At 38.5% G+C, this 12,820-nt stretch overlaps 1 protein-coding gene and 1 pseudogene across 5 annotated transcripts in view; one reads left to right on the forward strand and one right to left on the reverse strand.

Annotated features, from left to right (window-relative positions):
- Positions 1-12,820, forward strand: part of LOC127441951 (mesoderm induction early response protein 1-like) — a 29,692-nt gene that overhangs the window by 14,398 nt on the left and 2,474 nt on the right. For 4 of the 5 annotated variants that reach the window (XM_051699553.1, XM_051699555.1, XM_051699556.1 and 1 more), the window contains 2 exons: positions 10,385-10,512; positions 10,787-10,920. In XM_051699553.1, coding sequence (XP_051555513.1) covers positions 10,385-10,512; positions 10,787-10,920 — 262 coding nt within the window. The remainder of the gene's footprint in view (positions 1-10,384; positions 10,513-10,786; positions 10,921-12,820) is intronic. The other variant, XM_051699552.1, reaches the window with a different exon arrangement.
- On the reverse strand, positions 1,180-5,954 carry LOC127441978 (protein zyg-11 homolog; annotated as a pseudogene).

Consider the following 12,820-nt stretch of genomic DNA (forward strand, 5'->3'; position numbering starts at 1 on the left):
CCTGCTCTTGGAACATTATTCTAGACCAGGTTCTTAAACATCCTATGCATTTACTTCTACTTAATTATCTCCTTCAATCGGTAAATAAAGAAATTAAGTTTGCTCTACTGACAGTATGTTTCTACAAACCTACTAGGTGAATCTAGTTGATAAGGCTAGTTTATCTAGATTTTTTCACCTTTAAGGGATAGTTCACCCAAAAATGAAAATTCAGTCATTGTTTACTCACCCCTGTGTTGTTATAACCATATACAACTTTCTTTTTCTAAACACAAAGGGAGAAATTGTGAAAGAATGTTGTGCTCAGTGATGTCATACAATGGCAGTTTATGGTGACCCCCACTTCAAGCTTCAAAAGAACACAAAAGTCTAATTCAGAAGTCTAATAAATTATTTCATGAGACTCATGATTGTTATGAAAGCATACGATAAGGTTTGGTGAGAACAAAGCCAGATCTAATGTAGTGAAAATGTTCACTGACCGTTGATCTCCTGTGCACGTTCATGATAGGGCACAAGAGCAACAGTTCATTCAGCCCCCTCGCGACATTGGGGCGTTCAAGCGAAAACTCTTTTTGTTTATCTAAAAACAGGCCATCCACAACGATAGCGACAATAGAACACAACACAGCTGCACACAAAACAGAGAGCAAAACTTACTAAATATGTCTGAAGAGTTTGTAGTCAAAGAATTGATGCATTTCTATGCCCAGCCTTATTTTTTTAAACCAGAGTCCTCAATCAAACAGAAAGAGATGGAGTAGGCAGGAATGTCTGTCACCTTTTCTCCATTCTGAACCAGTGAGTTCAACTCTTACCGCTTTGGCCACTGGGGGCAGTGTTTTGGTAAGCACAGACTGATTTTAGCTAAAGAAAAGCTAACCTACTGTTTCTGATTTCACTGTGAGATCTGTCTAGAACTGTAATTGTCTCATAACTCAACTCAAATCAATATTTCATGTTCATTTATTTACTTATTTGGCAGGTAGCCGTGTTATAAGCTGGATAACGAACAGTCAGGTTTCCACCGGGATCCTAATCACACTGTAAGGTTTTTTTTTTTTTTTTTTTGCAATAACGACCGTCAAACTCTACATTGTCTTTCGCTTCTCTAATAATCCTGACATTTATAAACTTGGTCAGAACAATGTCAAATTGTTCCCACATAAATAAAGGAGACTGTCGATATTGAACAGGACACTGGTGGATCTGTGATGACCTTGGACACCAGTATGGAGACTATAGCCACAGCCATTCTCTGGAACGTCAGGTCTTCATGATCCCCAACCACACCATCATCAGTTTAGTGGCCTCTTATCTGCCAGAGGTCAGGGGTCAAGACTAAGTTATTCCATTTCAACAGTGCATCTAAACAAGTTCAAGTGCAATGGGGAAGAATGCATGGACTGACCTGTCAAATGGGACAACCTGTAAGATATGGTCACTGCAGAGGGTAAGCAGGCAATTCTTCTGCAACTAAAAGATTTAAAGTAGTGTTAGTATGCTGACAATCAAATGGGATATAGGACCAATATACAGTATATTATTTTGAGAAGCACTGACCCATTATCACATATTGAGTTTTATGCCACTTTCTAATGATATCATTTTTATGTTTCTATCCCAAACTACTGGCGAGATATAATCATTTAAATATTGTCTGTCATTAAACCTTGCTTTTGAGAAAATCTTTACTCTAAAGATTCCAAACCATTTTTAGACATTATTTGGCAGAATTGGAAGATTTATTCAAGCATACATTAAATAATTAAGACATAAATAATACAAAGTAACAAATATAAAAAATACAGGGACACTGCTCTTGCATGTTCACAAGTATGGTGTCTTGCATAATGCGACTATACTTGTGAGAGTGTGTAGCTGCTGGCGGTGTGAAAAGTTCTTCATGTCTGTGAGCAGTTGTTGAACCACAGTTCCCATCAGGTGTAGAGGCATTCCCAGCACCAGCTCCAATGTGGTCAGGTTAACCACACATGCAGTGGCCGCAAGCTGCACGTGCAGAGACTTGGTGTGGTGTTGTATTCCAGCAGATACCAACTGCAACAGGAAGAACCATATTCACATCATATTCAAATGTCAGTGACAGCAGACTACAACAATGCGATTCAAAATAAGATGTTTTACAGTATTAGGGAAGTTATAAGGGACATTTTCTTTACTATTACACAATCTTCTGTAATTACATACGAACCAAAGAGGAACTGTAGCATCTTGAAAACTGCCCTTGCGGTCATTTGCATATCCCAAAACTAAATAAACTAGTAAAACAACATTCGTTTAAGTTTCTCACAAACCGTATAGAGTACAAATTCAAAGTTTGTCCACCCTTACAGATCAGATCATAAAAGTATCAAGATACATACAGTTTGTTCTTTCTGGTCCCATTTAGAGAAGAAGACAAATTTCGGAACATTGAGGCAAACAACAATCTCAGAAAAGAGAAACTATGTTCATTACCTTTAAAATGTTTGGCTGAGGTTCCTCCATGTCACTGGTGTGACTGTAGAGATGAACAAGAACCTCTTGTATGAAGCTCTCTCTGTCACTATATCTCCTCAAGGCCTCACACAGTTGGGTCAGGTTTGTCTCTCCAGCCACCTGAAAGCATTTGCAAAAATATATTTCTACGTATTTGCAGCTTCTAGCAAATCTGCTCAATGTACTTAGTTAATTCATTAGATGTCACTTGCTCAATGGGATTTATTGAACTGCATCTCGTCATATCCACTCCATCTGGAATTCAAACCAATGCTGAACATGTGGTGGTGGTAGTTCAATGACAATCTTTTGTTGAGTCTGAACCTACAACCTTTAGTTTTCCAACCCAGATCTTCAACCACTTGGCTACACCCTCACTTATTCATACTACCTGAGTATTCTTCACATATATACAAAGTGTATTTTTTGACTCTCGAAAATGGGAATGTTTTAAGGTGAATTTCTAGTTTCAACATCATTTGTCCTTCAGACCTTTGTTTTGTTGGACAAGAAAAACTAGCTTCATACCATGTGATTCACATTTAGTTTTTGACCATTGAAAATGGGTAAAATTTAACTATTTTTGGATGGAGCCACATTGAGAGCCCCATATCTCTGGGATTTTATATTTAACCATATAGTGCCTTGGAAATGAACATACAAAATGGAAAAACTGTTCTGAACCAGAATCTACAAGGATATTTAGATATCTTCAATACTTCTGAAGTTATAAGCACTCCAACTTTGGAAAAACAACACAAAAAAGTGTGTTCTTCCCCCCAGTTTTTGGAATTAACACCATTGGCATATATGATGCAACATGTTGGTGCTTAAGTCAATTGATTTTGTAATACCTGTTTTTTTTTCTACCTGTGGTTTTGCTTCAAAACCAAAGGTGAAACTTGTCATTTTGACCCCCTTTTACAAAAGAAATGTATTACTCATTATATTGATCCAAGGTATTTAATATTTTGGCTTTCATTATCATTTATGTTTATCTTTCTTGTGAAAAAATAATTAACAAACTCACAAATTTCAGCCTTGGAATTTTCTGAAATGTTGTGGATTTGACATGGAATAACCCTGTTGAAACTAACTAATTTCAACAGCAAAATCCCTTACATGCAAATTTCCATCTCCAGACAGCAGCTCAGAGCTGCCTGCACCTGTGTCCAGCAGCCCGATGAACCTCATCCCTGGCCTTGCCTCTACAAACGCCTGGACGGCAGCATCACTTACTCCCCTCCAGCCCGACACATCCAGGGACACAAGATGAGGAAGGATCCCAGAGTGCTCCAGAAGCTGCTGGATCAGGTTGTCTCCATCCGTTACCAGCCTGTCATTGGAGATATCCAGGTGTCTCAACAAATGCAGCTTGCCAAAAGACTGAAAGATGGCTGGGGGTTGGCATCTCCAACTTCTGGAGTCCGTGAGCAGTAAGGGATCTGAGCTGGGATTGACAGTTCAACAGAGGCGTTAGATCAGTGATGTTCATTCCAGAGATATACAAACTCTCCATCGTGGTCAGGAATATATCCTCCAGACCTGCATCATTGAGAGGTTCTTCAAGCTCCGGAGCATGCTGAAACTGGCCTGCCCAGGCTCACTTGCTTCCAAATGAAGATTTAAGCCATTCATCAGCAGTACCTGAAGGCCTTGCCTGCAGTCTTTGTTGGCAGTTAGACTGTGGAGGACATTGGAGATTGTGATGTCACTATGTACATGTGAAGCATTCAGTTCTTGAAGCTTGTGAGGGCTGAGGGCCAGTTTGAAGGCCTGAGCCGAGATATGCGAGGACCGGATGTAGGCTCGCCGCAAGCGCAGGTGCTTGAGATTTCAGAAAATGGCTATGGTTTTGTTGTTGAGGACCCCTGAGAAGTGTGGGCAAAGAGATCCAAACATACATTTTGAAAGGAATAAAAAGGGCTATAGCAATGTCTCATATCATTGTCATATGCTCATCAGTCATGTTGTGCAGAAGCTGGTCAGCCAACTCTTGAGGAAACAAAGGGCAGTGACAGAACTGCAGGTTGTGGCACACCCAGGCCATACTAATGTCAGTAAGTGAGGAAGGACAGTCTTCATCCAGAAACAAGAAGTTAAAGCTGAGAAAGGCACTGAATACTTGAACAAGTTGTTGTGCCTTGGTCTTTTAACGATTCAACAATGCGTGTTGATCAAATAAATAAAAAGTTATCTTCTTATCTTGTATCAAAATGTTATAACTTGGTCACTGTGTAACATCACCTAGTCCTTCTTTTGTAGATTTTTAGATGTGCAATTAAAATGCCCTTGTCTCAGTGTTTTTGGAACATGTTGAAGGCATCAAATTAACACTATGTCTACACCAGACGAAAGCTTCATGTCAAAAGCATATCTTTCCCATTCTTATCAATGATGCTGTCTACACTGGAAGTGTCCGTAGGACCGACAGTAAACAGATGCCCCGTTCTCTTGCTGACGTACTGCAGAGAAACTCCAGCCACTTTATTACTTGAGCTCATAGCTGATTGGTCCATGCTGTCTCCGCATCATTTAACATGTTCACTTCGACGCTTTCAGTGTAGACGGCCTCAAGCCATTGTGTTGCGTCCCTTCACGCCGCGTCCCTTTACATCGCATCAAAAGATGAGTATGGTGTAGACAATGTGTTATGTGTTGAGATATTGTATATTTATGGAAAATCAATACAGTCGATTAGGTCGTGTCAACACTAATACTTTTTAGTTTGAAAATGCATTAATTTAGCTAGTTTACACCTCTGATCTACATTAGAATAGCGTTTTCCTCCACAGAAAACAGAGTATTTCGAAAATGCTCTTCATTACCACATATTTTGTAAAAGTTTTCAAATGAAAAAAGCTGGGATGTATCTGGAGTGGTGGTTCCAATGCAGAACTCTCCACTGCCCACTTCCTGAACCAATTGGCAATTATCAGACTTAACATGTCTGAAGAGTTTGTAGTTGAAATATTTATGCATTTCTATGCCCAGCCTTATTTTTTTTTTAAAACAGAGTACTTGGAAATCAAACAGAAACATAGAGGAGGCTACAGGCATGTAGTAACCTGACAGCAAACGATGATAAAAGGTATCTTTTCTATGTTAATCAGAGTTTTTGTCCTAACCAGACGTGATGGGCGATGGTATATTCTATCGATCACTTGTTTTCTAGTTACCCGCCATTGCGCGGATAACTCTGTCTGCTGTGAACTGGCACCGGTCCAAAAATGTTCTCATAACAGTATATTAAAGCCAGCATCTCATGAGCAGGTTAAAAATGTCTTGATTTGGCCGAGAATGTTACACCTACCGAAGGTTTTTGCAGAGGTCTCACTCCCCTCAGGTCTGTCACAAATACTCACCAGTTCAGAATGGAGAAGAGGTGACAGACATTCCTGCCTATTCCATTTCTTTCTGTTTGATTGAGGACTCTGGTTTAAAAAAATTAAGAATGGGCATAGAAATGCATCAGTTCTTCGACTACAAACTCTTCAGACATGTTTAGTAAGTTTTGCTCTCTGTTTTGTGTGCAGCTGTGTTGTGTTCAGTTTTCACTATCGTTGTGGATGACCTGTTTTTAGATAAACAAAAAGAGTTTTCGCTTGAACACCCCAATGTCGCGAGGGGGCTGAATGAACTGTTGCTTCGTGCTCTGTCGTGAAAAATGTTGAAAAATCAACAGTCCTGTGAAAATGTTGAAATATGTTTATGCTCAGTGATGTCATACAATGGCAGTTTATGGTGACCTACTCTTCAAGCTTCAAAAGAACACAAAAGTCTAATTCAGAAGTCTAATAAATTATTCCATGAGACTCATGATTGTTATGAAAGCATACGATAAGGTTTGGAGAGAAACAAACTGAAATATAATGTGATCAACAGTCGGTCAATAGTTCCACTTAATAATACTTTCGATTTCAGTTTGTTTCTCACCAAACCTTATTGTATGCTTTCATAACAATCATGAGTCTCATTGAATAATTTATTAGACTTCTGAATTAGACTTTGGTTACATTTTATTTTAATGTGTCCTTGTTACATTGTAATTACACAAGTAATTACTGATTATTACTAATTAACTAAATGTACTTACAACAGGTTTAGGGTAAGGGTTTGGTTTAGGGTTAGTTGCTTGTAATAATGCATATTTGACTGTTATTACTATAGTAAATGCATGTAATATGTATAACAAGGACACATTAAAATACCTATTCTTTTGCATTCTTTTGAAGCTTGAAGTGGGGGTCACCATAAACTGCCATTGTATGACATCATTGAGCACAAACATTTTTCACAATTTCTCCCTTTCTGTTAAGAAAAAGAAAGTCATATGGGGTTATAATAACACACGGGTGAGTAAACAATGACTGAATTTTTATTTTTGTGTGAACTGTCCCTTTAATATTTTTAGTGGCTGTGCTTTAAACCAGATGAATTTAAAGACACAGAGAGAGTTTTAGCGTGCCGACACCGCTGAACTCTGTTGTTTCATGCTGTGTTTTTGCGTCCTAACAGTAACTGTTAAGAGTCGTTTATGCTGAAGGTGTATTTATGTCCATCTGCACTGGTTAGATGGACATCAAAGTCCCTTTCAAGGCCAGTCAGTCCACTCAGCTGCTATTTTTGGAACACTCACAGGCATTTTTTATAGATACAAGCAGCATAATTGTGAAGCTCCTATCTAATTGAATGTGTACAGACAAAATCTCCAAAAAGTTTGGTCAAGATCACGATTAAAGAACATATTTCAAATCAGCAGTTGAATCTGACAACAATTGTATCATAATTTCAGCCTTCTTTAGCTCAGATTACGCTAAAAAAATGAAATTTTTCAGGCAGGTCGATTGGCTCTTTTACCTGTAGGGCGGGACTTCCTTTTCTACATCCGCCATATTGGGTGTTCCAGTTTCTTCCATTCATTTTAAAACAAGTGCTCCGTATAGGCCTAAATAATCTCTGATGAACATTTTTGACATTTGCACCACGTGTCGCCCTTGCACAGGAGCACCATGTTTTTTAGATGCCATGTCAAGTTAAAAGGGACTTCAACTTTTAAAAATATGTCTCTAGACACCTGCTTTCTGCTTTATTCATTGCGTCTAGCTTTTTGTAGCACAAAAGCCTTTTTTGTTCTGAACAGCCACTTAGACTGTCATGTCAGCACACTAAAGTTATCTCTGAGAAGTCTCTAAATTCATCCTGTTAGAAGCACTGCTGCTACAGCCATCAAAACAATGCTTTTGTAAAACATTTACCAGCTTCAATACATTTCAAGACACTTGCAGCCAGACTTTACATCACCTGCTGAGAAAAGTTCCCATTATTTTGCATAATTATTTTATGAGTACTACGACAAGGTACTTCAAGGTTATAAATTCAGCAAAAAAAGAAACGTCCTCTCACTTTAAACTGCTTTTATTTTCAGCAAACTTAACATGTGTAAATATTTGTATGAACATAAAAAGATTCAACAACTAAGACATAAACTGAACAAGTTTCACAGACATGTGACTAACAGAAATGGAATAATGTGTCCCTAAATAAAGGGGGGGGTCAAAATCAAAAGTAACAGTCAGTATCTGGTGTGGCCACCAGCTGCATTAAGTACTGCAGTGCTTCTCCTCCTCATGGAGTACACCAGATTTGCCAGTTCTTGCTGTGAGATGTTACCCCACTCTTCCACCAAGGCACTTGCAAGTTCCCGGACATTTCTGGGGGGAATGGCCCTAGCCCTCACACTCCGATCCAACAGGTCCCAGACGTGCTCAGTGGGATTGAGATCCGGGCTCTTCGCTGGCCATGGCAGAACACTGGCATTCCTGTCTTGCATGGAATCACGCACAGAACGAGCAGTATGGCTGGTGGCATTGTCATGCTGGAGGGTCATGTCAGGATGAGCCTGCAGGAAGGGTACCACATGAGGGAGAAGGATGTCTTCCCTGTAACGCACAGCATTGAGATTGCCTGCAATGACAACAAGCTTAGTCCGATGATGCTGTGACACACCGCCCCAGACCATGACGGAGCCTCCACCTCCAAATCGATCACGCTCCAGAGTACAGGCCTCGGTGTAACGCTCATTCCTTTGACAATAAACACGAGTCCGACCATCACCCCTGGTGAGACAAAACCACGACTCGTCAGTGAAGAGCACTTTTTACCAGTCCTGTCTGGTCCAGCGAAGGTGGGTTTGTGCCCACAGGCGACACTGTTGTCGGTGATGTCTGGTAAGGACCTGCCTTACAACAGGCCTACAAGCCCTCAGTCCAGCCTCTCTCAGCCTATTGCGGACAGTCTGAACACTGATGATTCTGATTCTGATGGAGGGATTGTGTGTTCCTGGTGTAACTCGGGCAGTTGTTGTTGCCATCCTGTACCTGTCCTGCAGGTGTGATATTCGGATGTACCGATCATGTGCGGGTGTTGTTACACATGGTCTGCCACTGCAAGGATGATCAGCTGTCCTTCCTGTCTCCCTGTAGCACTGTCTTAGGTGTCTCACAGTACGGACATTGCAATTTATTGCCCTGGCCACATCTGCAGTCCTCATGCCTCCATGCAGCATGCCTAATGCACATTCACGCAGATGAGCAGGGACCCTGGGCATCTTTCTTTTGGTGTTTTTCAGAGTCAGTAGAAAGGTCTCTTTAGTGTCCTAAGTTTTTATAACTGTGACTTTAATTGCCTACTGTCTGTAAGCTGTTAGTGTCTTAACGACCGTTCCACAGGTGCATGTTCATTAATTGTTTATGGTTCATTGAACAAGCATGGAAAACATTGTTTAAACCCTTTACAATAAAGATCTGTAAAGTTATTTTGATTTTTACAAAATTATCTTTAAAATACAGTGTCCTAAAAAAGGGCAGTTTCTTTTTTTGCTGAGTTTAGTTATGTAACTGATTTATTTGTTGAATCTTACAATTAACATTACAGTTAAGCTGGCTCTTCACTAGCTGATTTTTCCAATGATTTATTAGGTGTTAGCTACATTAAAATAATCACCAAGCCAGGCAGAGGGAGAAAGAGCACCCATTAGCACCTCTCAGCAGGAGGTGTTAATCACTTGACTGTCAGGATTCCCTGCTGAGTTAATGGCTTCAAGCACTGAAGAAACACATATGTTTAGTTTGAAAAAAATCATTCTGTCACTGAGAAGAACTGACAAGATGACTGGAACTTTTTTTTCATCACACACAGCTTAAAATACATAGTGATTCTGTCACTCTGCAGAAATAATGCAAAAGCAACTAATGACAGATAAAAATAACCTTAACGGACATTTTAATTCACGATTATTAATGCTTTAATAATACAATTTTAAATAAACTTTATTTATTGTTAAATTCATGTTGATTTTGACTGACAGTGTCCCTGAAGAGTCAGTTTTATAAAACCAGAATACCTGAAAATTGACAAGCGATCGCTGAGGATCTGCTGTTGATGAATTACTGCTCATATGGTATTTATTAACTTATACAATGTTTATTTTGTAGTGTTTATATTGTAATACATTGTAAATGATTGTAAGGAGTCCACGGTGTATTTTGGGCTAAAACGTCCTGATTCTGCACCAAATCTTAATTTTTTCTGGTTATTAAAGTAATTTTGGTTACACAGTAAACAGGCATCTGGAATGATACTCATTTTGGACTCTTGTAACCTCTATGTCTGCACCGTCACAGTAAGGAATGACAAAAAATTTATCAAATTACATTCAATATATTGGTTGATTAATCATTTAGCTGCCTTTTCCACCACATTAGTTATCGGTATCTGCAAAATCCACTATTGGTCGACCTCTAGTCTAAATGGGGTCTGGTGGACATGCAGCCAAATTATAAAAAAAAAAAAAAAAAAAGTTTACTATTCCTCAATTTTTCAGGTCAGAACACGGTCTGTTGGAGATTGTGTGGCTTTTTATTACATGTGGAAGAAGTCAGAGCGATATGATTTCTTCGCACAACAAACTAGGCTTGGAAAAAGGAAATACAACCTACACCCAGGAGTGACGTAAGTATCTCTGTCTACATTTTGCCTGTTTTCATTTAATGATATAAGAAGTGTGATTGTGTCGGAGATGTGGCCTTGGTGTCTGGTGTCATTTCCATCTTCTCGCTATCTCTTCCTGTTACCTCTTCACTGTCCTCTGATTACAGTGACAAAAACTAAACAAATATTAAATACATTTTAATTGAAAATCACAGGATGACCATAGCACACCAATTGCCAGGTTCACTGTTGATTAAATGTGAGTGTGTTTGTGTCCTGTGCTTTATTTGTGTAGTGATTACATGGACAGACTCCTGGATGAGACAGAAAGTACCGTGTCCAGTCGAGCAGCCACGCCCCTTCCCACCCCCTCCAGCAGCAGCGCCAGCCAATCAGAGCGAGAGGAGACCAGCGCTCACAATGGTATAGGTGTGAAACTTTGGTTTGACTGCAAATCAGTTCCATTCACAATTCATTTTGTGTTCGGTTCAATTCAAAAGCAATTGTTTCTAAATTCAGAATGATTAAAGTTGATTCCAACAGCAGTTCAATTTATGTTTTAAAAAGCATAAAAAATACTTACTCTATTTTAGGAAATAAAATCTGACAATCTACTAAGCAGACTGTGTTCTGCAACAAAGCATTTTCTGAACATTAAGGCTACTTGGAAAAAATAAAGATGTAATGCAGCAAATCTCTAGACTAACACAAGGAATGAAATTTTATTTTGGTTAAAGAACACAAACATACACTCTATAACACAATTTTCACATTAGATTGAATGTTTTGGTGCGTACTTCAGTTGCGTAGTTATGTTGATTTTCAGATGCAACACGATTCTTTCTCATATGATTCTGCATCGCTGCACAAAATTTGTGATCAGAATTTTACATTATTATTTGTGCTGTCAGTCGATTAATTTCTAACTGCGATTAATCGTATAGTTTTTCATAGTTAACCCTCAATCTCGGCCCATGAGAAAAAAAAACATTTTCGAAATATTAATAACTACAGTCTTGAACAATACAGAATAGGTATCGTTTTAAAGCGTAGAAGCTGTACTTTACAATGCATGCAGGCATTATAACCAAAACTGAACCAGTGCCTTGAAATTTGCAGACAAATCAGAAGTGTTCCATTTTGATCATTTATGAAAAATTTTGCACTGCACATATTATTGTAATCAATAAAAATGTCTATCTCGTCAAATAGCCATGTGTCATATGTTGTTGGAAAGCTCTCAGAGTAGAACACAACCAGCCAATTTGTTTTACTCGCAAACAAAAACATAGCTAGTAATAGCAAAGTATATGTCTTTGACATTCATGTTTCATGTGAACAGGTGTTGCTTAAATGCCGCATTTTCTCATATAACTTCACAAAAAATAAACAGAACATTACATATTGCATGCCATTTTTTAGAGGATGTGATTATCTTTCAAACGAGCCCACAATGTAAATGTACACACAGCATCTGGCATCTTGCAATCTGGCTGAAAACACGTTCGATTTCCTGGATCAGATGACGTCATCATAAATAATGTAGCGTTATGGAACAAAAAACCAATTGGATTGGGTTCAGATTAGTGTTAAAGTCATCCATATTTGGGCAGAGAGACATGTGATTGGTGACTGTTACATATGGCCACCAGGAGATGGTGCCAAGTATATGACATAGACTCAATGATGACATATATGGCACAGAATGAAACTCATTCTATGAAATGTCATTACTAAAATCATGTCTGCATGCTACGCAGACCTTTATGCAAAGTCATTGTTGTGTTTGCATGTGTAGTTAGTTTTTATGTGCAGTGATTATGTTTTATTTGTTTGGAGATGCTTTTGGACACATGGGTAAATATTATATGGGTAGTGTACATATTTTTGTACACTAGGATAAATTATTTTTGTAATGCTATACTTTTTTATTTGCTTTGTTGTATTAACACAACATTTTACTCAGTTACAGTTTAAATGATTGGGAGCCACCTTATTTACACCCTGAGGTATAAAATGCCAAATCAGAAAAATAAGAAAAAAAGTTAATTTTAAGTTTTCTTTACAATGATACCAAACACTTGGCCCTCCTTGTTTCTTTGTTTTTTGTCAAGTTATAAGCCTTTGATATTGGGTATGCCACTGAAACAGGAAAGCTTTAAAAACACCTTCAGAGCTTAAAGGGTTAATCATGGTTAATCACAAATTTTGAAAGTGCAGACATTTTACTCTATATATACTTATATTCCTGTCATTTTCCAAACAAAGCCTTCCACAGTATAAAAATGGAAATGCACTAAAATAGCACCAATTCAAGTAACATTAAATG

The sequence above is a fragment of the Myxocyprinus asiaticus genome, chromosome 6 (genome assembly GCF_019703515.2).
Source record: "Myxocyprinus asiaticus isolate MX2 ecotype Aquarium Trade chromosome 6, UBuf_Myxa_2, whole genome shotgun sequence".
Taxonomy (NCBI): domain Eukaryota; kingdom Metazoa; phylum Chordata; class Actinopteri; order Cypriniformes; family Catostomidae; genus Myxocyprinus; species Myxocyprinus asiaticus.